This window comes from Pleurodeles waltl, chromosome 8 (assembly GCF_031143425.1).
Source record: "Pleurodeles waltl isolate 20211129_DDA chromosome 8, aPleWal1.hap1.20221129, whole genome shotgun sequence".
Lineage (NCBI taxonomy): Eukaryota > Metazoa > Chordata > Amphibia > Caudata > Salamandridae > Pleurodeles > Pleurodeles waltl.
In genome coordinates this window covers 1189209719-1189236336 of record NC_090447.1, presented here as the reverse complement: position 1 = coordinate 1189236336, position 26618 = coordinate 1189209719, and the positions used below count along the sequence as shown (strand labels likewise).

The 26618-nt window shown below is 44.6% G+C and overlaps 1 protein-coding gene across 7 annotated transcripts in view; it reads right to left on the bottom strand.

The window, feature by feature from the left end:
* The window catches only part of FAM124A (family with sequence similarity 124 member A), a 224977-nt gene that overhangs the window by 30157 nt on the left and 168202 nt on the right, over nt 1-26618 (bottom strand). The window contains exon 4 of one of the 7 annotated variants that reach the window (XM_069205439.1): nt 9479-9572. The exons of the other annotated variants lie outside the window; for them this stretch is intronic. Coding sequence (XP_069061540.1) covers nt 9479-9572 — 94 coding nt within the window. The remainder of the gene's footprint in view (nt 1-9478; nt 9573-26618) is intronic. 7 annotated transcript variants of the gene reach the window in all.

Genomic DNA, 26618 nt, shown 5'->3' with positions numbered 1-26618 from the left:
ATTTTTTATAGACTATCCAGCAGTCTTTGTCCCTTCCACGGAGAATAGCCTGTTAACCATCGCTCCTTGTATCATTTCACAAGTGGTTGTTTCTATAAACAGGCCTTTAAATTATGTTCTTACCTTGTCACATCTGCTGTGCATTCAAACTTGAGGCTCTGTCTTTGGAGGGAGCTTGGTGTTTACTTTTCTTTGTCTGTATCAAAGTGAGTGGATTTATGTAACAATCCTGCTGCAAACTCTTGTGAGAGGGAAGGCTGTAGGATGTTATTTTTTTCTAGCACACAATACAATATTTCGAATATATTAGAATAGGGAAAGCACATTTTTTGTAATTCTGAAGTATGGTGAAAACAAATATTTTAATACAATCAATACAAATCAATACACTTGGTGATGCCATTTCCACACATTGTCATTCGAGTGCTGTACAGTTTTATCAGTATAATTGTATGTATGTGCAAAGGAAATGGTAATTTCAATTCAAAATGTGTTGTTTGTAATGGCAGTGCTCTACCAAACCCTGCATACTCCACTCTACAACACTCTACTCCACTACATGCCAGTTCACTTTACTTTACTCCACTCTACAACATTCTACTCTACTCCACACTACTCAACTCTAGGCCACTGTACTCTACCCCTCTCTACTCCATGAGACTCCACTGTATGCCACTCCACTGTTCGATACTTCATTCTACTCCACCCTACGCCACTCAGCCACTCTGTGCCACTTCACTCTATGTGACTTCAATCTACAACACTCCAGTCTACGACACTCCACTCTATGCCATTCTACATCACTCCTCTCTACAGCACTGTACTGCACTCAATGCCACTCCACATTTTACTCTCTACTCCACTCCACTCTACAACACTTTACTCCACTCTATGCTGCGCCACTCTACGCCCTCTCTACATCACTCCGTTCTGAAACTCCACACTTTACGCCACTCCTACACTTTATTTGACTCTATGCTACTCCACAACACTCTACACCCCACCACTCTATGCCACTATACTCAACTCTATGTCACTCAACTCCACTCTACTATATGACTTTACTCCACTCCACAAAACACTACTCTATGACACTCCACCCTACGCCATTCCACTCTATGACACTTCACTCTACACCACTCAACTCTATGACATCCTATGCCATTTCACTCTATGCTACTTTACTTCACTCTAGGACACGTTACTCCACTCTACACTGCTACTGCACTCTACTACACTTCACTCCACTTTTTGCAGCTCCACTCTATTTCACTCTGCTCTTCAACATTCTACTCCACCATTTGCCACTCTACGTCACTCCACTCTATGCCACTACATGACACACTATAACCCTTCACTCTACGACCTTCCTGTACACCACGTACTCTACTTTACAACACTCTATTCTATGACAGTATGCACCCTCCACACCACTCTGCACCACTGCATGCCACTCCACAATGCTCCACACTACTCTACGACACTTTACTTCACACTTCAATACTTTACTCCACCCTATGCTACACCACTCTATGCCCCCCACTCTATGCCCCTCTACTGCATGCCACTCCACACCACTCCACTGTAATCCACAACACTCCACTCTATGGCACTCTATGTCACTCTACAACACTCCACGGCACTTCACTCCATTCTATGCCACTCCACACAACTCTACTCTATGCAACCCCATTCCATGCCACTCTTATACATTCTACACCACTTCACTCCACACTCCTGTAAGCCATCAACTTTTAGAAACAGTGAACGGCAGCCACACTGGTCTACATCATGGCTAGAGCACATTGGCAAAGCCAATAGCGCTTATATAGGCAAGAACTTTTGGCTTTGTCAGTGCTTGTTTAGGATGTGAAGTACAGAGCTAAAGCTGCAGCAGCATCTTACACTCTGCTTACAGAGTGCCAAACAGAATTCATTCAGAGAGCAAGGAGCCTTAGAGTACCAAGTCACTGGAGGAGGCTTGGCAGACAAAGGTTCGGAAATATATGCTTTTCAAATCGGGCATAAGTAATCACCCAATTGAAAAAACGTTTCACTTAAAAAGGTTAAAACTTACTCCTATTGGACTATGGTTTCGTTTGGAATTAATTTTGGGCCACTTGCGAATTCTTAAAAATCTGTGGAGTGCTCTTGTTAATAACTGACATTAACTATTACTTTATAAAAAATGTAGATGGAGTACATTTCTGCGCGGTATGTTTGGATTTGAAAACGTATTGCTTTGCTTTTCTTTTGGGGAAATATTTGTTCCATTTAGATAAATGTTGGGTGACAGACTCATCAATTTGTGTGCCTTTCTTCCAAATTCACTCTCTTAAAACACTTTATTGCTGTCCCTGACTGGAGTAAAATTGCAAGTCTTTCATTGTGGGAATCTACTTGTTAAATATATAAAAAAATGTCTGTTTGTGGAACGTTCACCACCTTTTGCAGCTACGTCCACTCCAAAGCAGCAACAGGCTTACCCATTACAGCAGATATTCTCTCATGAAAATATAAAACACATAGGTGGTCATTATGACCCCGGCGGACGGTGTTAATATGGAGGAAAGTACTGTCAACAGCCTGGCAGTACTTTTCTCCATATTAAGACATTGCCAGTTCGGCTAAGTCCAAACCGCCAATGTACCACACCAACCTCCACGGCGGTAAAGACCGCCGAGCTGGAGACATTAGTCTCCAGCCCGGTGGCTGTCACTTCCCCACCTGCCGGATTATGACCCCACCTACCGCCATGGTTTTTGTGGCAATCTTACCATCACAAAAACCATGGCGGTAGGCACTATCAGTGACAGGGAATCCCTTCCCTGTCACTGATAGGAGTCTTCCCCCCTCCCTAGATTCCCCCGCTACCCCCCTTCTCCCCAACCCCCCCACTACATACACACACCTTCATTCACACACGAACACATGCATACACACACTCATACCCACATTCATCCACGCATGCATACATCCACACACGACACCCCCCCACGCCCCTCCCTGTCGGAGCACCCACTTACCTGTGTTCAGGGCTCCTCCGGCAGGAGACAGGGCACTGCTGCCAGCAGCATCAACCACCAGCAGAACATCGCCAGGCCGTATTATTCTCATAATACGGCCGGCGGCGGTCTACTGGCAAGGCGCTGCTGCTGGCAGCAGTGCCACCTTTCCGCCATCCGCGGGCATGGCCACAGCCAGATTTCCGCCATCCTTCTGGCGGAAATCCAGCTGTGGTCGTAATCCTGCGAACGACGGGTAGCCTCGGCAACGGTCTTCTGGTGGCCGTCGCCGCAGCGGTGGGCGGTTTTTACCATTGGGGTCTTAATGAGCCCCTAAGTCTTTCAGTGTGAAAATGCCCCATTTGGTTCAAGTACATTTTGTGCTCCTACAGGGAACCTAGGCACACAAAAATATGCATTAGGTGGTAACTTATTAGTCAGTAGAGACAAACAGGTCGCAGTTTGCAGATCTCCAATGGAAGCACACATCTAATGTGTCAAGGTGGAACGCTTTGCCCTAAGTAAAAAGAACCCCTATGGATTCAGGGATATTTTTCCCAGTGAAATCCTAATTTACAAATGCAATCTGTGAGTAAAATTATTTTGGCTTTAAGAAAGGCTGTTTCATGATCGGGTGCACAAGTGCGCCTAGAAACGGAAAGGTAGCACATACACACATTTGCTAACTCTACAATTTAGTGCTTGCCCATGAGCCACGGAGCGGTATCATTGGTCAGTCTTTCCATGGTGCACTTGCTTCTGTGCTCGTCTAACTCACAGCTGTAGTTACTTTGCGAATCCGCACATTGGCGCACAAGATCATGCTGCCACCCCTACTCTTCACCATCATATCGGTGCTGGAAACAGAAAAAAATACTCAATGAACTAAAAAATGTGGGGTGTGCGTGTTTTGAAAGCAAGGGGCGGGGCCACAAGGGGAAGAATCATGAGAAGCTTTTTTTAAGTACAATCATTGTGTAATTTGTTTTTAATAAAATCTAACGCCTAAGAAATTGGCAAAATTGGAAAAAAGTAATAGTAAAGCTATTCTTCTTTGCTTACAAATATATTGCATTACAGCTAGCTCAAGGGGGTAATAGTCCCAGGGCAGGGATCTGTGTTGCAGCTTTTAATACTGGACAGATAATTCATGTTTTTAATTCACATGTGGAAGAGATCTGTGTGTAAGCTCTAGTTAGAGGTTTGAATCATTAAATCACTCAGAGTGTTGATGTGTCTAGTTCAGAGAACTACATGTAATGTGTGCACCACAGATACAATTGTATACAAATACCTTTAATGCCTTTATTTCAGAGATCCTTATTTAGCCTACAAGTTATGGGTTACAATCAGGTATTATGACTCAGCGAGCCACTACAAACATCGGCATGTAACGGGAAGGCTATAATTTGAATCCTTACAGGGTTTAACTCAATCTTTCTTTATTTACGCTGATGAAATGGATTCATTGGTTCTTAAGTGTGAAATACATTCACTTTGTAATTTGTACTCTAGACAGGCTTCAATATTGATTGTTAGTGTAAATACACTCATAGAAATGTTTCTGAAGTTCTTTCAGAGCGTAAATTCATAGCAATACAAAGTGCTTCAGTCACATTTTTAAATCTCAATTTATCTCTTGGAAACGTGTTAAAGTGATACCCTTGAGTGATACACTTGGGTACCAGTGATGTTGCTGAATCGATAGACAAGGCTCCTCCCTCTCCACTTCATCTTCAACTGCTCTGAATGGGACACTCAAATCGGACAAAAGGAATTAGTGATTTACCACAACATAAGACATTTACTGCTTGTTTGGTCTTCCCTGCAGGCATCAGCTTTGCAGCTGCAGCGATTTGAAAATGCATAAACAGCCAGAATGTGTATCAGTATCAGCCCACAGCAACGGGACACATACGGAGAGATTCAGTTGAATCAGCCTGGATCCCAGTTCTGTCTGGAAAATAGCTGCTGGAGGCAGAATCTAGTGAGTTCCTACTCAACTCGAAGACTGCACAAGACACTAACAACTGATGTTTCAGTCATAAAGTATTAGGGCCTCATTACGAGTGTGGTGGTCCGACCGCTGCACTCCAGGCAGTACGACAGCCACATTACAACTCTGGCGGGCGGACACACCAGGAGACCAACGTTACCACCAGGAACATTGTTCCAGATGGGCTCACGGCGGTCTGAGTTGCACTCAGCTACGGCGGCACTTAACTCAGTGTTGCCGTGCTGATTACAACTCAGCTTTCCGCCAGCCTTTACATGGCGGTCGCCCCGCCATGGGAAGGCTGGTGGAAAGCCAGAGCCGTGGACCACATGCTCATGGGCATGGGCAGTGCAGGAGCCCCTTTGCCCAGCACCATCGGAATGCGCACTGTCTGCTTTGCAAATGTAATGTATATAGAGGCAGTCTTCTCTCTATGCGCTGAAGCGAGAATGGTCTCTGTATTACCCAAAAACAATGTAACAGCTGTAAGCTGCACATGGTAGAACAAGCACGCTCCTGAGCCAGAAGATCGATCAAAGCTATATTTATTGGTAAGGAATGAAAAATAAAAACATTGAACTCAAGGTTATGTGTCTAGACTGCTGTCAGGTACTTTTATTTACTTTAAAGGAGTAATCTACGTAAATTACAATCATTTCACTAGACGGGGATGTTAAGAAAATTGAAGGCCCTAGCCAAAACGCATTTATGTTACAGTTAATATCAATGTCTGCATATGATTTGTAGCAAAACAGCAAAACTGAACATAATTCGTTTCAGAAAAGAGGAAACACTGGACACTGAGATCCCGAAGGTAACCACTGATGATGTGTTAACATGTCCCAGTGTCTAGATGTTTCACCTCTTAAATCAAAATCTACCTTACTAAAATGATGGCTCAGAAAGGCATTACAGGCACAGCCAGAAGACTGCCTCTAGTGTTTTACAATACCTATTTCATAATTTTTGTTTGAAAAGTGTTTTCATAATTATTTTAAGGCTAACTCGTTATAAATCAGCAATAAACACTCTGTGTAATGTTAAAATACATCTATAATCAACATTAACTTTTTTTTCTTGGCCTTCCAGCTAACATTGTCTTCCTGTACTTCATTTAGGCGAGGTTGTAAATTCAGTGTAACAACCCTACGTACAGCCTTAGCTTGGCTAAGAAACTAAAGTCACTTCATACAGGATATAACACAAATTTCGGAATTCCTAGACGTATAAGGGACCATGTCATAATTCTTTCGCATGACTAGTCTGATGCAGACCAGAATAAATGCGTACGGAATACGTGTGTATGCATAACATGTGTACATTACACAATAGTAATGTGGCTGAAATTGTGAACGAGTTTTTTCCCGGGGGAACATCAGATGAGTGCCCAAGGACAGGAGGTGCAAATGTGGCCACCAGCCACAAGGAAGTAGAAACCTTTAGTTAATAGTGCCTTTACAAACATGTAAGAACACACCCGCTACATTTACTGCTACATTTCTCTAAGCCCCTTCCATAGGAACATTTCTCTTTCCTTCCAAGTGTGATGAATTCTATCTGCCAGTCAAAATGTATGCAGAAAGTGTTGCCATTTAAATTTAAAACAATAATTTGTCAGAAATAAATGGTCAGAAAGCATACTTATAAGCTCAACAATATTCCTAAACCCGACAGTACTTATTATATGCTTTGCGTGTATAAGAAAGAAACAGATGCCCGCAGACACAAACACCACATGAATGCATGAAAAAGGAAATTTGGCATACCTCATAATTATACAGGGCGACTCATATTGCTAAAATCAATTACAATTCATTCTCTTAAAGCAATTATGTAAATGTTTTTCATTAAACACTAAAGCCCTTATTACGAGTGACCGCTTAATTATAAAGGGGAGTATAACCGCTGTTATTAGCTACAGCATCGAAATTAAGAAATCTGAGGTGTTTCCGATGATCTGTTTGTTTTCAGACAAAGGGTTGGGCAGCTGAAAGCAGCGGAAACATCTGAATAAAGAAATACCAGTGAAAAATTAGGCATTATCAGAGGAATCGTACCCCAAACTACAATTCCACTGGTTACCCCTAATTTCGAAGTGGTCAGCACTTTATTAATGCCATAGGGAGCTTTAATTTCATTTTCCATTTTCAAAAAGATGGCGTGATTTGGAAGTTGGCACCAATGAGAATTCTGCAAAAAAATGTCGGATTCCCACCAAATCCTCCAGGTTCCCCACTACACTATTTAGAGGGTTACATTGCTCTTATATGGTTAAATAAATTTCACCAACCATCATGGGCATAGTGGGCTCTCTGCCAGAGTTTTCACCCCGAATGTGGTCCTTCCATAGAACGGATATTCATTCTAGGATTCTGGGAGCAAAAACTACTATTGTCATAGTGGGAAACCTGTAAAATGCCAGATTTCCCTCAGCCGGAGTAACAGAGATAGTACTTCCACCACTCTGGCAGACATTGAAACCACTATATGAATTTCCAAACCAGGCATTGTAGCTTTGCAGTGTTTGATATTATTTATTAAGAGGGGTTGTAAGAAGAGCCCTTCATGTGTGTTGACTGGGCGTCCTAATGACTATTAGCTAGAGTTAATTTGGTTACCGTCCCCTAAATGTGCAAACTCTGGACCTTCTCTCACTTTGATTGTGAGTGATCTCTCTGCCAATGTTTCCTTGTCATGCCCGGACTCTTTCACTATTAGCAAAGTATCTCGGATGGTTACGCAGTTACAGCATCCATGTGTTTGCTAATTCCATAATTCCTAAATACTGTCTTTAACCACCGGCACCCGAGACCCCGGCAAAAGGGCAAAAAAGAGGAGAAAATGCAGCTGGGCCTCAAGCCTGGCTGCTGTCTGGTGGCCAGGAGTTTGCAGTGACAGCTGTAAGGAAGGGCGTTTTGTTTCAGCCCATAAAAAGCAAATGTGAATCTTGGTGTTAATTCGCCGTTTCCCCAAGAATTGAATTCACCTCCCAAGCCAGTGAAAGGCCGTAATACTCATAAAGTTCTCATTTTTCGCAGAGATAACTCAGAACTGCATGTGAAGATCTCATTCCTAACATTGCGAACTGCATGCGAGGTCCAGTGGCCAGGAGGCACAAAAGCTTCCTTCCTGCTCCAACCCCAGCACCTCCGTAGGTCTGACTGCCAGGGACCAGGCATTACCTTAATGGTAATTACGCTAAGATAAGTACATTTTCTGCCTTCTAGCAGTGAGATCCGTGATGGTGGCCAATTGCATTTGGGGCAGAAACAGGGGAGGCGTCTGCTTCCTAAAGACTGACATACCCGTAGGAAAAATGTTGTGGTGGAGGCGTGGTAGGTGGGTGGTCTTAGCAGTCAACACTGAGGAATGTGTCTGGGTGGTGGGGGGGGGGGGCGGAGAGGGCGAGCCCCTAGGAAGATTCCGGGGCGAGTGGCAGGCATGACACATCATAAGATTTGTTAGTCGACTGAATGCAAAGGCAGTCTTTGCTCCTCAGGCAAAAAACAAATAAAAACACAGATTTTGCCTTTTCTGGTTTTTGCCTGATTCTTTCACCCACCACTCACCAGGACACTGCCACTACCTATCAGTCAAATTGCCAGAGATATAAAGTTCTCACTAAAGTTGCCAATACATGTTCACAGCCATAAGTTTGAATAACAACAAGATAGATTTCTGGATCTCCCCATCCTTGTTTTATAATGATCTCTACACCGGTGCTTTTGAAATCCATCACACAGGATTTATCTGGGTGTGATCAAAGTTAATAACTTTGTTTACTGAAGAGTGCTATGGAAATTGATATTACTGTGCTTATGATTAGAATAGGACCACGAGTTTAAATTGGGCGTAGCTTCCTATACTCCTAATCACTTTGACCCCCCCCCAGATCCATAAGAAGAGGCATTATGGGAGTGCCTTTGTGCTCATGCAACACTTGCATGAACATAGGATCTTAAGTGACCTCAGCACTTAGAAACGTACAAAAATGCACTATGCAAGTATTCATTTACTCAGTCTCTGTTCATGAGATTGTCCTCCCACCATATTTCCTATTGAACCAATGCAGTGGACAAGCTCTTCTGGAGAGTACAACTTTACTTTGCTCAATCTGCTATTTCCACTTGGCATATGATGTAAATCATAGATCTAAATAATCAAATGAATTAATCCTCTTTAGAACAATTTCATTTACCATAAATCTTTTAGTAGTGACCACTTTGAAATAGGCCACTTAATTTATTAACAACTCTGTAGGTGTAAATATTTTTCTAAAGGTAATTAACAAGATTTGTTTTCTTCTTGGGGTTCAAGGGATCCGGTCAGCTGCATCTGTAAAGAGAATAGTGAACATGGTATAACCCCCAAAGTGAGAACATCTACCTTAATTTCCAGAAGATTGTGAGATATTTATTCCTAAAGAATGAAGAATGGATAGTGCTAGCACACAGTCATGCTGCACACTCAGCTTTACCTAGAAAAGTTTGGTGGTCTCCATCTATGGCCCTGTGTCTCCTGTGCATAGCTGACATCATGTAGCACTTGCACTGCAGGATCTTTCCTCTTCTCTAAAAGTGAATTTAATAATAATCAACTTCTGACACTGTTATGTGTCATTTTAAAATCAACAAACATGATAAACAGTCGTCCATCCCTTCCACATGCATGTTCTAAAAGCAGCTTTACAAGCGGGAACAAATCTATACCTCAAAGTAAACCTGTTCACAAGTGCCACAGCATCAAAAAACAGAAAATGGTCACTAATTTTCTGGAGCGTTTGTAGTCTCATCTTAAGAAAGGTGATAGCGTCTGACCCAAGCCACTTGTTGGGTACATGGCTAGGATGGTACTCAGCCTTTCGCCCGAGCTACATTAGAGGTTCTCTGCATGAGGGATCCTAGACTCTTAGCATTGTTTAAAACAAGTTGTTCAGTACTGTGTCTACGCCAGGTTCCTTATATAGTCAAACAGTACATACAGAGGCCCAGATTTAAGAGGGCCTAGCGCCACCTAAGGACACATTAGAGTCATTTTTTTACGCTAAAGTGGCACTAGAGAGCCAAAAACGCAGCACCATATTTACAAAGTGGCACAATGAATGCATTGCGCCACTTTGTAACCCCTTGCGCCACATTATGCCCACTCCAAGCATAATGTATGCAAGGGGGGCCGAAAAAATGGTGCAGAGAAATCAAAGGGATTTCTTTGTGTTATTTGTTTCTGGCATTTTATTAACCCCTGCTCAGAGCAGGTGTTAAAAGGGGGAACGCCATTGTTCACAATGTGGCCCTATGTACTGTTCAGGGTTAGCACCAAAATGTTGGTGCTAATCCTGAACAGTACATCAATAGCATAAAAAATGTTGATGTTATTGCCCCCTACCCTACGTCATGGTGCGCCGTATTTTAAATACGGCGCACACCTGGTGGCGGTAAGGGGGGCGCTAAGGGGTGCAAGGAAAGTGGCGCTGCACTGGGTACAGTACCACTTTTCTTAAATATACACTGAGTGCTTGCATTAAAACAGAGACTGACTGGTTTGCAGCATTCTACATACTTAAAACAGATACTTGAGTTCCTATCAGTGGCGGCTCCTCCGTTTGGGCGGAGAAGCGTCACCCCCGCCAGCAGCGGCAGCTACACAACCTCTACCAGAAAACAATCATAAACTTTGTTTATGGTTGTTTTCTGGTAAAGGGGGCAGGGCCAGGGGGGTGACGTGCACTGAGGGGGAGTGCATAGCACTCCCCCTCAAAGTGCATGTGTGTTTGGGCGGCCGTCTCAGGCCCCGCCAAACACAAATATGCACAGGGCTCTCTCCAGCCCAGCAACACGGTTGCTGGGCTGGAGAGAGCCTGCACAGGCTCCAAGCCAATCCTGACGCTGCTCTGAGCAGCGTCAGGATTGGCGCAGGGCAGGCTGGGAGCCTGTGCCTGCAGAGCCCGCAAGGAAGCAGCGGAGTGCAGCGTCGGAGAAGGTAAGTTAAAAAAAAAAGTTATATATATTTCCTCCTGACCCCCCCCCGTGCGCCGCCACACCCCTTCCAAGCATGCGAGCAGCTACTGGTTTCTCCCAACATTCCTTATTGTCAGGAAATAATTCCTTGGGCTGCAGTTCTTTGAAAGCCTGTTAGTTAATTTACAGCATACTACAGACACAGCACTCGAGTTCAGCTCCTAATTGCTATCATCAGACTGATCAAACAGAACAGTGGTGTAGCAATATCACAGCCTCCGACAACAGGAAGCAACAGTCTTCACAAATTACTGCCCATAAGGCATTTAGAGATAAGAGCAATGCAAACACTATTCTCAATGGGTCCACTTGTCTCTTTTGCGTCACTATTGCCTGAAGAAGGGACATGGTTCCCTTGAAAGATTGTAAGTAAACAATCTCATTAGGTAAATTATGATATCAGATTCGAGAAAATGCTATCACGCTTGTCTAATGAGGTACACGCCATGTAACATAAATATTTATTGGGAAAGAGGCACTTCAGTGAGTGCTGAAATCCTTATTTTTGGCTTCTTTGAATTGACCACTCAATATGGGTGTGCTAAGAGCACATTCCTTGTTGCAGCATTCCCAGGGAAGATCAGTGCGCTACCTTAGCAGTCTGTTGTTCTGCATAGGAACTAGTTGCAGACTGCAACTGGGTAATTAACTCATCACATTGGAAAATATGTAGCCTTAACCCCAACTCAGTTTAAAGGTACCACTTCCCTCCAAAGATTCTGGAAATAGCTGTATTTCCACAAGAGATTTACACTCAAAACATTGCATCTTACAATGCTTTTGCAGTGAAGAAAATATGATGGACCCTACTTACAAATGTGCCGAAGGTTACTGCCCTCCTCCAAGTTCACTAAATAAAACCACATATTATTCTACAGAGCAAAATCTATATATTGACACTGAAAGGTTGTCCAGCTGAATTGCCATGTGAAAACAAACAAACTTTAAATAATTTCTGGAGGTCAAGCTGTTCTGTTTCATGCAGGTTAAATACTGAAGTTTCAATTAATCTGTTGATGCAGGCCTATGGGTGGGCGGAGGTCGAATGTTTTTTAGGTCTTGACGAAGATATGCAAAAAAATGTGGGCCTGATTTAGATCTTGGCGGAGGTAGTTACTCCATCACAAACGTGGCAGATATCACATCCGCTGTCTTCTAATTCCGTTATAGCCTATGGAATCTGTAATAGGGCGAAGGGAGTAACCCCTTCGCCAAGATCTAATTCAGGCCCATTTTGTCAGCTTACACTAGGTTTAGAGCTTAACCATTGTTTACCACTAGTTGGCCTTGTTGGTGCTCTCATTTGCTTGCTTATTATGCTCGTGTAGGCATTACTTAAAGTTGTGAGTTGCAACTCTAGTACAGCATGGATGCATTACTGTGCTGCTACACTGCAATTTTTTTTAAGGTCCTACTTTTTTCTTTATAGTTGAGCACTCTAAGAGTGTGTGTGTGTTTTCCAGCTGTCTACCTCTTTTCTTCTTTGCCCTACCCTTTCTCCACATTGCTCTGTCTTGCCTTGTGCTTCTCTGCCCCCAGTCTCCATGTTGCTCTGTCTCGGTTAGTGCTTCTGTGCTCCTGTCCATCCTTCCAGTCTCTCTGTTGCTCTGGCTCGCTATCTGCTTCTATCCCTCTCATGTTGCTTCTGTCCCTCTTATCTTACTTCCCTCCGTCTTGTTCTATTTCGCCATGTGCTTTTGTGCTCCCCCATCGTGGTTTTGCTCTGTCTTGCTCTGTTCTTCTGTACTCCACTGTGTTGTATGATCTTGTTCTGTACTTCTCTGCCAATTCTGTGTTTTTTTCCATCCCAGGTATTGCTTCCCCTGCCCACATCCCCCATTTTGCTTCTCCTGCCCACATCCCCTGTTTTGCTTCCCTGTCCACCTAAATCCCCAAGTTTGCTTCTGAATCCCTTCCTGACATTTTCTTTTTAGTTACTGATCAAACGCGGACCTATAACAACATTTTGTATAAAGGCTTCTGTGTAATTAAAAAAAAAAATCTTTAGCCATGCTCAACAGCATCATTGATGACGTACAGCATGGATAAAAAAAATTGGCAAAGCCAGGAGATCCTAAACATGAGATCTATTGGCTTTGTGAACGCTTGTTTATGAATGCTGCTGCCAAGTGCCTGATGTTGTGATGCATAAGCGGTCTCCAAGTTCTCATAATATATTCAACCGTATTGCTAAAACGCGAATTCAGTACCCAGTGACCTAGGTTTGAAGGTTGTTTTTTAAAGTCAGATTGGGCTTAAAGATGCTGGGGCTGATTCCTAACTAGTGACACCATGCATAGAAGACACGGGCTCTCTGAGGTGTGCTGTTGAATGTCTACATTCTTCCAATTAGTGGACATAAAAGGGACTGTTCCCGCTTGCAACCTCGGCTTTTCACTGCAACTGTCAAAAATCCACACGTGACCCACTCTATTATAGCTGGACCAGTGCCCGTGACCCACCCTGTTATAGATGGACCACTGCTACCAAACTTCCTTCACGGCCGTGCATTTCAATGCTAACTCCTTACACTACTTTACAAACAAATAAACATATCCACTGTAGGAAGTTGGCTCTGTATATACTATTTCAAAGTAAGAAATAGTGTGCAACTCCCAACTCCAGCATCTTGTGGACTTCCACTTTGATGCTTTCCTTAACTTTGTCAGACTGTCTGAATATTTTGTTTTTGACAGGCATGCTGTCTCCTGTATCCACATCATGGGTACACAGGTGTGTCTGACCAGGGGTTAGGGAAAAGAGCTCAGCAAACTGCTGGAGGACATGCCTGCAGTCAGCTTGCTGTTGGCCAGAGAGGGTGTCTGAGTAGATCACTCCATCTACTGTGCAATCTTTAGGGTTAATGGAGAGGAGATCAGGGAGAGGTTCACTCTCTGCTTCCTGGTCCTCATCCGTAACCATTAACATGTTTACATCTGCCCTGTCATGGAAGAGTTTTAGGCGGTTAACATGGATCACCCTCTTGAGGGTCCTTCTAGTGCCTAGGTCCACCAGGTAGGTGACCTGACTCTTTTTCTCTAGCACTGGGTAAGGGCCACTCCATTTATCCTGAAGTGCCCTGGGAGCCACAGGCTCTAGAACCCAGACTTTCTGCCCTGGCTGAAACTCAACCATAGCAGCCTTTTGGTCATACCACACCTTCTGGAGTTGTTGGCTGGCCTCAAGGTTTTTACTTGCCTTTTCCATGTACTCTGCCATCCTTGAACGTAGGCCTAGTACATAGTCCACTATATCTTGCTTAGGCTCATGGAGAGGTCTCTCCCAGCCTTCTTTCACAAGAGCCAGTGGTCCCCTAACAGGATGGGCAAACAGAAGTTCAAAGGGGGAAAACCCTACTCCCTTCTGAGGCACCTCTCTGTAAGCGAAAAGCAGACATGGCAAGAGGACATCCCATCTCCTTTTGAGTTTTTCAGGGAGTCCCATGATCATGCCCTTCAATGTCTTGTTGAATCTCTCATCAAGACCATTTGTTTGAGAATGGTATGGTGTGGTGAATTTGTAAGTCACCCCACACTCATTCCACATATGTTTCAGGCAAGCGGACATGAAGTTGGTACCTCTGTCAGAAACCACCTCCTTAGGAAATCCCACTCTGGTAAAAATACCAATGAGTGCTTTGGCTACTGCAGGGGCAGTAGTGGACCTGAGGGGAATTGCTTCAGGGTACCTAGTAGCATGATCCACTACTACTAGGATATACTGATTCCCTGATGCTGTGGGAGGTTCAAGTGGGCCCACTATATCCACTCCCACTCTTTCAAAGGGGACCCCCACCACTGGAAGTGGAATGAGGGTGGCCTTTGGGTGGCCACCTGTGTTACCACTGGCTTCACAGGTGGCACAGGAGGCACAAAACTCCTTTACCTTCCGGGACATAATGGGCCAATAGACCTGGTTGACTAACCTCTCCCATGTCTTGGTTTGTCCCAAATGCCCAGCAAGGGGAATGTCATGGGCTAAGGTCAGGATAAACTCCCTAAACTCCTGAGGCACTACCACTCTCCTAGTGGCACCAGGTTTGGGATCTTTTGCCTCAGTGTAAAGGAGTCCATCTTCCCAATAGACCCTGTGTGTTCCACTGACCATTCCTTTTTCTTGTTCAGCAGCTTGCTGTCTTAGGCCTTCAAGAGAGGGACAAGTTTCTTGCCCCTTGCACAGCTGTTCCCTTGAGGGTCCCCCTGTGCCCAAGAGCTCAACCTGGTAAGGTTCTAACTCTATAGGCTCAGTTCCCTCAGGCGATAGAACTTCTTCCTGAGAAGAGAGGTTCTGTTTCTTTTTCTGTGCTGAAGCTGGTTCCCCAGTCTTCTTTCCTTTTCTCTTGGAGGGTTGGGCCATTATTCCAGACTCCTACACTTATTTTTCACCCTGAGCTCTGCACTGTGCCCTTGTCTTGACACACACCAGTTCAGGGATACCCAGCATGGCTGCATGGGTTTTGTGTTCTACCTCAGCCCATGCTGAGGACTCCAGATCATTTCCAAGCAGACATTCTACTGGTATAGTAGAAGACACTACCACCTGTTTCAGGCCAGTGACCCCTCCCCATTCTAAAGTTACCATAGCCATGGGGTGTACTTAAGTCTGACTGTCAGCACTGGTGACTGGATAAGTTTGTCCAGTCAGGTAGTGTCCTGGGGAAACCAGTTTGTCTGTCACCATAGTGACACTGGCACCTGTATCCCCCAGGGCCTCTACTCTAGTCCCATTAATAAAGGGCTGCTGCCTGTATTTTTGCATGTTAGGTGGCCAGGCAGCTAGTGTGGCTAAGTCCACCCCACCCTCAGAGACTAATGTAGCTTCAGTGTGGACCCTGATTTGCTCTGGGCACACTGTTGATCCCAACTGGAGACTGGCTATTCCAGTGCTAACTGGAGTAGTAGTTGAAGTGGAACCTTTCTTGGGACACACCTTGTCTCCAGTTTGGTGTCCATGCTGACTACAGCTGCGACACCAGGCCTTTTTGGGATCAAAGTTTTTACCCTTGTACCCAAATGAGGATTGTGAAGAGGCTTTGGACCCACCCTCCTGTGCAGGTTTTTGGGGCCCTGTAGAAGAATCTTTACTTTTTCCCTTGGATGTCTCAACACTCTTCCCCAGGGGAGGCTTTGTGACCCCTTTCTTTTGGTCACCCCCTGTGGAAGTCTTGGTCATCCAGGTCTTGACCCAGTGGTCTGCCTGCTTTCCCATTTCTTTGGGAGAAACTGGACCTAGGTCTACCAGATGCTGATGCAGTTTATCATTGAAACAATTACTTAAAAGGTGTTCCTTCATAAACAAATTATACAGCCCTTCATAATGATTTACACCACTATATTAATCCAACCATCTAGTGTTTTGACCGAGAAGTCAACAAAATCAACCCAGGTCTGGCTCGAGAATTTTTGAGCCCCCCTGAACCTAATCCTGTACTCCTCAGTTGAGAAACCAAAGCCCTCAATCAGGGTAGCCTTCATAAGGTCATAGCATTCTGCATCTTTACCAGAGAGAGAGTGAGGAGTCTATCCCTACACTTTCCAGTGAACATTTCCCAAAGGAGGGCACCCCAGTGAGATCTGTTCACTTTTCTGGTTGCACAATCCCTCTCAAAAGCTGTGAACCATTTGGTGATGTCATCACCATCTTCAGATTTTGTTACAATCCCTTTGGGGATTTTTAGCATGTCAGTATTTTCTCTGACCCTATTTAAGTTGCTGCCACCATTGATGGGAGCTAAGCCCATCTCTTGTCTTTTCCTCTCTATAGCTAGGAGCTGTCTTTCCAAAGCAAGTCTATTGGCCATCCAGGCTAGCAGGAGGCTGCCCTCAATGCTTCCAGAGTTGCTGGACTCACCTGTGGGAGAACCAGCATCTCTGACTATCACTTGTGGCGTCAGGGTTTGAGGGACCCTGGCCTCCCTAACTAGGACAGGAGGGAGGGAATTATCCTCCAGGTCACTAGTTTCCCCCTCTGTAAGGTTATCTTCAGAGGGGTGGTCTCTTGCAAACTCTGCCAAAAGCTCCCGGAGCTGTACTTTGGTAGGTTTTGATCCTGTTTTTATATTTGTTATCTTACAGAGAGTCCTTAACTCTGACATCCTTAGATGCAGGTAAGGAGTGAGATCGAGTCCCACCACCATCTCTTCTGTGCTAGACATTATTTTTCTAAAAGTTGAATCTAAAACTATCTCTAGAACTTAGTCCAAACTTTTACAAAACTTTTAAACTCTAAAAGAAATGCTAACAGGGACTTACACAAGGCCCTAGCAGGACTTTTAAAAATTTAGAAAAATAGCTCAAAATTGCACAAATCTGTTTCTAATGACAATGTTTGGAATTTAGTCGTGTGATCAGGTATTGGCTGAGTAGTCCAGCAAATGCAAAGTCCTAGACCCCACCGCTGATCAACCAATGTGAGAAGTTGGCTCTGTATATACTATTTCAAAGCAAGAAATAGTGTGCACAGAGTCCAAGGGATCCCCTTAGAGGTAAGATAGTGGCAAAAGCAGATAATTCTAATGCTCTATTTTGTGGTAGTGTGGTCGAACAGTAGGCTTATCAGAGGGTAGTGTTAAGGATTTGTTGTATACCCACAGGCAATAAATGAGGAACACACACTTAAAGACTTACTCCAGGTCAATAGGTTTTTATATTGAAAAATATATTTTCTTAGTTTATTTTAAGAACCCCAGGTTCAAGATTTACATTAAAAACTTTAAATATAAGGTACTTCACTTAGATACTTTAGGATCTTTGAATGGAAACAATATCATGTACAGTCTTTGTAAAAATGACAATAAGCTATTTTCAAAGTGGACACAGTGCAAAAATCAACAGTTCCTGGGGGAGGTACATAGAGGTTAGATTAGGAGGTAGGTAAAACACATACAAGTCTAAGTCCTGGGGCATATGCAGCCCACCGTTGGGGGTTCAAGACAACCCCAAAGTTACCACACCAGCAGCTCAGGGCCGGTCAGGTGCAGAGGTCAAAGAGGTGCCCAAAACACATAGGCGCCTATGGAGAACAGGGGTGCTCCGGTTCCAGTCTGCCAGCAGGTAAGTACCTTCGTCCTCGGGGCAGACCAGGGGGGTTTTGTAGAGCACTGGGGGGGACACAAGTAGGAACACAAAACACACCCTCAGCGGCACAGGGGCGGCCTGGTGCAGTGTGCAAAGCAGGTGTTTTGAATAGGTTTCAATGGAGGGACCCGGGGGTCACTCTAGCGGTGCAGGCAGGCACGGGGGGGCTTCTTGGGACAGCCACCACCTGGGCAAGGCAGAGGGTCACCTGGGGGTTACTCCTGCGTCGAAGTTCGGTTCCTTCAGGTCCTGGGGGCTCAGGGTGCAGTGGTTGTTCCAGGCTTTGGGTCCCTTGTTTCAGGCAGTCAGTGGAAGCCTCGGGATTCTCTCTGCAGGCGTCGCTGTGGGGGCTCAGGAGGGTCGTCTCTGGTTACTCACGAGCTCGCAGTCGCCGGGGAGTCCTCCCTGAGGTGTTGGTTTTCTGTAGGTCGAGCCTGGGGCGTCGAGTGCAGAGTGTAGAGTCTCACGCTTCCTGCAGGAAACGTGAAGTCCTTGGAAGTTGCTTCTTTGTTGCAAAGAAGTAGCTCGTTTTGAACAGGGCCGCTGTTCACTGAAGTTTCTTGGTCCTGTAGTCCAGGGCAGTCCTCTGAGGCTTCAGAGGTCGCTGATCCCTGTCGGATGCGTCGCTGGAGCAGGTTTTCGAAGTTGGAGACAGGCCGGTAGGGCTAAAGCCAAATCAGTTGTCGTCTTCCTTCTTCTCTGCAGGCTTGTAGGTCAGCAGTTCTTATTCTTTCTTCAGGTTGCAGGAATCTGATTTCCTGGGTTCTGGGGAGCCCCTAAATACTGAATTTAGGGGTGTGTTTAGGTCTGGGAGGGCAGTAGCCAATGGCTACTGTCCTTGAGGGTGGTTACACCCTCTTTATGCCTCCTCCCTGTGGGGAGGGGGGCACATCCCTAATCCTATTGGGGGAATCCTCCAAACTCAAGATGGAGGATTTCTCAAGGCAGGGGTCACCTCAGCTCAGGACACCTAAGGGGCTGTCCTGACTGGTGGGTGACTCCTCCTTGTTTTTCTCATTATCTCCTCCAGCCTTGCCGCCAAAAGTGGGGGCAGTGGCCGGAGGGGCAGGCATCTCCACTAGCTGGGATGCTTGGGGCACTGTAATAAAAGAGGTGAGCCTTTGAGGCTCACCGCCAGGTGTTACAACCCAGTGCAGGCTTTGTTCCTGGCCACAGAGTGACAAAGGTACTCTCCCCATGTGGTCAGCAACATGCCTGGTGTGTGGCAGGCTGGCAGGAACTGGTCAGCCTACACTAGAGGTCGGGTAGGTATTCAGGGGGCATTTCTAAGATGCCCTCTGGGTGTATGTTACAATAAATTGCACACTGGCATCAGTGTGCATTTATTGTGCTAAGAAGTTAGATACCAAACTTCCCAGTTTTCAGTGTAGCCATTATGGAACTGTGGAGTTCGTGTTTGACAAACTCCCAGACCATATACTCTTATGGCTACCCTGCACTTATAATATCTAAGGTTTTGCTTAGGCATTGTAGGGGCATGGTGCTCATGCACTTATGCCCTCACCTGTGGTATAGTGCACCCTGCCTTAGGGCTGTAGGCCTGCTAGTGGGGTGACTTACCTATGCCACAGGCAGTGTGAGGTTGGCATGGCACTCTGAGGGGAGTGCCATGTCGACTTAGTCATTTTCTCCCCAACAGCATACACAAGTTGTGAGGCAGTGTGCATGTGCTGAGTGAGGGGTCCCCAGGGTGGCATAAGACATGCTGCAGCCCTTAGACCTTCCCTGGCATCAGGGCCCTTGGTACCAGGGGTACCAGTTACAAGGGACTTACCTGAGTGCCAGGGCTGTGCCAATTGTGGAGACAAAGGGACAGTTTAGGGAAAGAACACTGGTGTTGGGGCCTGGTTAGCAGGGTCACAGCACACTTTCAAATCATAACTTAGCATCAGCAAAGGCAAAAAATTGGGGGGTAACCATGCCAAGGAGGCATTTCCTTACATCCACAAAGCAGCTCTTTGCTTTTTTTAAATTAGGCTCTCCCCAATTGGGTGGTCCCTGGACCTGTTCGCCCAATCAGCCTTCGAAATAACCAGTACCTTGACCTTTGCACTGCTTCCATTTCCTTTCCTTGTCAGATCGCCTTGCACCAGGCCGCCACTGTAATAGCCCTTTCATTTGCTGCGGCCTTCACGTGAGATCTTATTCACCCAGGGCTGTTTCTAGCACTGGTGGAGCCCAGTGGGACAATCTTTTTGCCGCCTCTGCCCCCATGGCATCCTCCTTGGATTCCCTCACTACTACCCAGCAAAAGTGCCCCTCACCTCTCCACAGCCCTTCCCGTGCATACATTTACTTTGTTTCAAAGCACTGGTCAAGGCAAGCTTTACTACTCTATTCAGCTATCCACATAAAATATAGATCTGTTTCTTGCAGCAGGCATATTAACCCTCTAAGCTACTTTATGGCGAGTCCAAAGTGCTACTGGACAAAACTCGATCTCTCTCTCTAGCAGAAACATTAATCATAAGAGTTATCTTGATATTTTTATTGCAGCCTGAAAGCTCCATGCAAAACGAACTCAGCAGCAGGTGTGTTTACATAGTAAGTTATTGCTAATCAAAGCACCCCACTTAAGGTCAGTGCCCCGCCCCCCAACCCTCTTTTCAGGACAGCGCCCAGGGCGGCCGCACCGCTTGCACTGCCCTAAAGCCGGGCCCGGTATCCGCCAACACTTTGCTTTGCCTCTTGCAGAGCGCGACCTATTGAAAGTATCAAACTAGATCTTAGTAAGACAAATGTGGCTTTAAGTATGAACGCTAATACCACCGTACAGCCGTGAAACAATCTATTCCCCGCGCAGTAACGTGTCTAGCAGAAGTCCATGCATTTCACTTTGTATACAAAAACACCTCCCACAAACTGAACCTGAATGGAGCTGGCTTTCTGCGGCGTACATTACCTCACTGCAGCCTGACAAAGCCCTTCCTGATGCCTGCAGTTCTCGTGCCAGAAACCCGCAGCTCCCTCTCCACGGGAAAATAATCATCTCTCTGAAATAACAAAGGCCGTGTGTACCGAGGGATACGCCGATTGCACACGATCTGCAACATCAGAAACATTTCCCCGCCGGCAAAAAACGAACAAGCAGATCGTGCCAGATACGTGCACAGGAGTGGAGCGGCGCTGCGTGATTCCGCGGCGCCGACTCTTTGCGGGTCACGGAGCAATCTGGTGTGCACGGAAATAAAAGAAGAAAACAAATGGCGGCGGCGAACTGCACCATTCAACGTGTGCATTAATATTCGCGGGGCATCAGAAGTCTGCACCGTGTTATTTTTGACACCTGGCTTCCGGGTACCTATTCAGAGATTAATTTAAAATTTCGAGACCCAATTATGAGGATTCGACCCTTGCAATCATTGTTACCGTGCCCATATGTCCCCCTCCACCATGGATTCAAATTGTATTTTGTTTTTACCATAACAAGGAAATTACCATCTAACTGAACAGTAAGGCTATTGAATTATTGCTTATAAGTGGTACACATTTAATGGCGTCACTAGCACTATAACACCTGAATACAGTAAGTAACACTTGAAAGGTGACGAGCTTATATTTCCTAATGGTCTGCCCCGGCATGGCACCAGGTGTGGAGCTTTTGGTTTAAAACTTTTGATCCATTCGAGCTATACACTATTTTTGTTGAAATCTGAAACATCTGTGGCAGGTATTATGTGGAAAGCACATCAGCCACAGAACTGCACATTTCAAGTTGCCCTGTATCTAGAAAATGATGATAGTTTTTCTTTTTACACTTTTATGAACTAGATCTAAATTGTCTTGTTACAACTTTTCCTTGTTATAAACTCCTATTAAATACTTTAAAAACTCTGATTTATGGGCCTATGCATATTCCCATGGTCAGTATTGCCTCCATTGTCTATTCACGTTTACACCGACTTCGTGCTGAAAATGAGGCAGCGCTTCGTGTGTTTAACTTCCGCCTACGTTGAAAAGACCCATATCACGATGAGAATTTGAGGATCTCTTTGTGACTTTGCCATAAACCTTAGAGACTGTATTATCTTCATTTTCAAACAAAGATCGCCCACAATTTAAAATGTTCTCCACGAAAATGGAGTTGATCAACAGTGGCCAATACAAACAGCAGAGACCCCCAGGATACTGGCCTCAAATATTGAACCATCTCCACCTCTGGCATAAACAGTTCGTACAAGGTGGAGTGGTGTCATTTCACAAAACTCTCATTTGTGTTTTTTATTTACACTGTAACAAAGTCCTACGTCCTGCATTTGCAAATGCACAGAGTAAGCTTTACAAGGCGACACTTTTGAATCACATACACTGATCGATAAATAGCTCCTAGCCTTTCACTCACAATGGAGCCACCAGCTCTCTCTATTTCAAACCAGTGTGTTCCTTTGCTTAAACTCCTACCCAGTCCGACTGTACTTTCCAGTTTGTCTGTGCCTCTTCTCATTTTCCAAGGTGTACCAATTTCAGGACATATATTTTCCATCCTGTGCTCAAGATAAAATATGCGTACATATGCATATAGGCAGATCGTGCAATAGAGGTCTGGAATCTGTTGTGACATAGATAATATCTCTGTGGCACAACATACAAGTATCTCTGTGGCACTGTGAATTCTAATCACATTCTTGCTTCAGTTAATCTTGTGGCATTTATACCTGGAGAAGCACATCTGGTCATATTACTTATGCTTAGAGCTTATGGTGACCTAAGGATGACTTTCCTCCGGAATGCCAGGATTTCTATTTCATTTCACCTAAGGTCTGTAGGTCTTTCACCCGTCTAGCACTGAACCTTCCTACAACCTGCACACTAGAGGCCAAATCCACTCTAGAAAAGGTAACATAGTTTTGGACTCCTTTGCCCATGCAATCTGTTAGCTTTGAGAGGCAAATATTCTGGTAAGTTTATAATTTTGTGTATTTCAGCTTCAGAAAAACGTAGACCCAAATACCTGCTTCTCCGTACCACGTCAAGTAAAAGGAGAAGGTGAATCTCCTCTGCAACTGTCCTGAAAAAGTAAAACGGGTGTTTTACATCTTTGGAGATTTGAAGCATTTTTTAAATGGCTGCTTTTTTATCAGGCCTAGTTTCTTCTAAAGGCCATTAATATTGAATCATAGGTCAGCTTAAGTCATCAGCCCCTTTCTTTTAATATTTGTATCCATAGATTCTGGAAACTTTGAATCTCAAATGTTACCGGGGCAGGCCTTGGGTATCACAGCCTTTATCCCATCAAGGAAAGCTGTTGTATAACGTTCACAGTTTACCTATATAACTGACTAGAAACTGGTTACAATAACAATTCTGTGAATGGGAAACCCTTGCTCATGTCTGATTTTAAAAGAGGAGGTATATCCACTTAAGGAACCCAGCAAAGGTTTCCCAGACGTTTAACAGAGAAAGTCATTCAAAAGAGTCTCATGCATTTCCACTTGTGACCAAATGGGCAGATATTTATTAATGCCATTTGTCACATCTAGTGCATTGTAAATTATCCTGAGGCTCAACCTACTGAATCTGTTTTGGTATGAAACAGCATTGGTTTGAGTGACCTAATGCAGGTTTGCATGTCAGAAATGTGTTCACTAGTATCTTCCCTAGGATGTTTACAGCTATACTGCTTAAAAGTAAAGGTTTTAAGTAGGTTGTTTCCCCAGTAGACTTACATTTTTGGGCATGATTATGGTATTGCCCTGGTGAGGGTGGCCGGTTAATCCAACTCCTACTTATATTCATCTAAGTTTGCAAGGGTGTACAGGCTTTTTGTCAGGCTCACATATTTAGCACATATCTACTGGTAATTCATAACGGGCATGTGTTTTTCCATTCTGCATCAGTTGAATCTCCCCTGCTATCATCTTCTCTGCTATTGTGATGCCTTATTTATCTCTGCTTTCCTTGGCCAGTTGTTCAGGGTGGGCATTTAATTCTGATTTGATTTGTTCCTTATTGACTCTTTAAGTACTGAAAGTAGTCTATAATATTCTTTGTTATGTCTCCATCACCTGTATGGCCCTCAACCCATTCAAAGAACGAGCTGCCTTTCAGTTTGGCAGACAGATGTAGGACAGAAGATCTAGAAGTCTGTGCAATGAGTATGCACCATCAAGATAGCATAACGTTTGATTTAGTCAAGCGTTTGCTTAGTCTTGAACTCCTTGTTTTCTATTCCTGTTCTTTTTGTCTCAATTGTGGTCCTCAAAAGAACGGGTCAAGGGACTCCAAACAATCTATAGCTTCCCTCTCTTGAGGTCACTTGCAAGGCCTTCTTTACTTTCTTGGGTGGTGGAGGGAAGCGGTTATAAGTGGTGGCAGAGGGCACCCATTTGCCCCAGCCTCTCTGCTTCTGCTTACGTTAATGTTTGGCCATATGCCACTGCCTTGTTCACCTCCCCTAGAGCAGAGCCCTTGCTCCGCCTTTCATCCCTTGCCTTGTTGGGCCTTTAGGGTGTCCCACCACCAACATCTGCAGATTTCTCCAAACCCGAGAGCAAACAGAAGACCACGGGAAAGCAGAGGTTTCTGCTCAGCCGAACACAATAAACACCGAACTAACATCCTCCAAAATTGGGGGTACAGAAAGCGGCATGTAGGGTCATGGTGCACTATTGGGGTTGCACCTCGAGTAGCTAAAGTAACAAGTAGATTTTAGATCGCTTAGATGGATAGATAGCAAGCAACTGGGGTTGTGTTGTGTTTGAAGAGGCCTCTCTAGAGAGCGTAGGGCACAAGTCTGGTGTTACTGAAACAAAAGGCAACCTTTCCATTTCCTGGAAAACAATGTGGGTTTCATGTCACTGTCTTTAAGGTTGTATACAATGGCATTTGTTAAAGTTAATAATGATTGGGGTCATGAGTTGTTAGTACAAGCCCTGAATCAGCCAACTGTCTGATATGTGGTGAGATCTTGGCAACATTATTAACTCTTGATGTTAAGTGTTGTAACTACCACTTGGTATCACTCAGGATCTCTGTAGGGTGATGTCTGATACTCCATTTGGATATATAGTTTGGCACCTGATGAGGCTGCTTTTTCTATTTAAGTTAGCAGGTGGTCTGTAATCAAGATGAGTAAATAAATGGATCCTATAGCAACTTACTCAGTGAACACCCTGTAAAACATGTCTTGATAGTATCAGAACAGTTCCTAGTTGAAAGGTGGCCACCTTCAGACCCGGAGACAAAGAAGGACAAGGACAAAACTAGGCAACAGGTCTTCTGCATCTGCACACCCAGGTGATGGAACTATATCTCTGTTTCATTCAGGAGCACCTCAGCATTCTTCAATTTAATGTACAGTTGAAGAGGCAGCTTTCTCAAGAACACTTATTCATAACACAGTAAATTGCCATCAACCCCTCCAATGGCCTGATAAGAAATGGTCCATTAGATTGTGATTTCATGCTCAAACACCTGCTTGAGCAGCAATCACGTTTATAAGTAGTGCAATGTGTATTACAATGGGTAATTGCCAGGGGTGATAAAGTTTGCATCCTTTGTTAAATTTCAGCAGGTCAAAGCTACTGAAATTTAACAGGGGAAAAAGGCCCAGTATTGACTGGGACATGAGTATTTTGGTGTAGCAAGCACCAAAATTGGCATGTTATTCCCCAAAAAGTCAGAACAGGAGATAACTATTGCATCTGATAAATTCTGAACACCTGTGTCGGGTGCTTTTGGTGTGATAATTATCACATCCAACAGGGGTCACTCAAAATCAGGCTCCAAAATTCTAGTAGCTCCAGCCCATATTCCAGCTCATAATCACTTTCTGATTATATATTTTCACCCTGCACTATGCTACATTTCCTTTTGATTTGGTTCACACTGTACAAATACTCAATAACTGTATACATACATACATACATAGATAAGAACAGCTAGCACTGGCTTGGGCCTCTTGGCAGCATCAAAAATGAACCTGAAGCTCCCTGAACAGTTCAAACATGAGTCACATAGATGAAGAGCATAGCAGGGAGAAGAGTATATCCTTCTACTAGAGGTGAACATCCTTGTGTCATTTCAACCAGTGCTTTAAAAGGGCAGGTACTAAGTACCAACGCTTCTTATTTTTATCACTCTGAGTACCGGCACTTCTCTGTGCCAAGGAGGGCACCAGTACGAGTGAAAGATAGGCTCATTAGCTGATGGTGCTGTGAGCACTAGGTTGTCAGAGCTGAACGTGCCTCTGACAGTCAAGGTGCTTCTATGACCCTGAGCTGAGCTGCTGCTGAGCTACTCAGTGTGGGCTCATTTGCATAATGTCCGGTTGTTCACCATCATGCTGTGTTTGACAGAGCAGGGTCCATTCAGGCCCTTTGCTGTCATACATTCACACTTTTTTGTGCATTTGTGCAAACACAGGAATGGAGACAGCCCCACTGACAGTGGCGTGTAAAAAAGGCCATGGGAGGTAAGAGTCTTTTGTGCAAGTGCCTGCTTATGTCTGTGTGTTTGCTGCTGTGTGTGCATGTTTGTGTGTGACAGAAAATCGAGAGAAAGA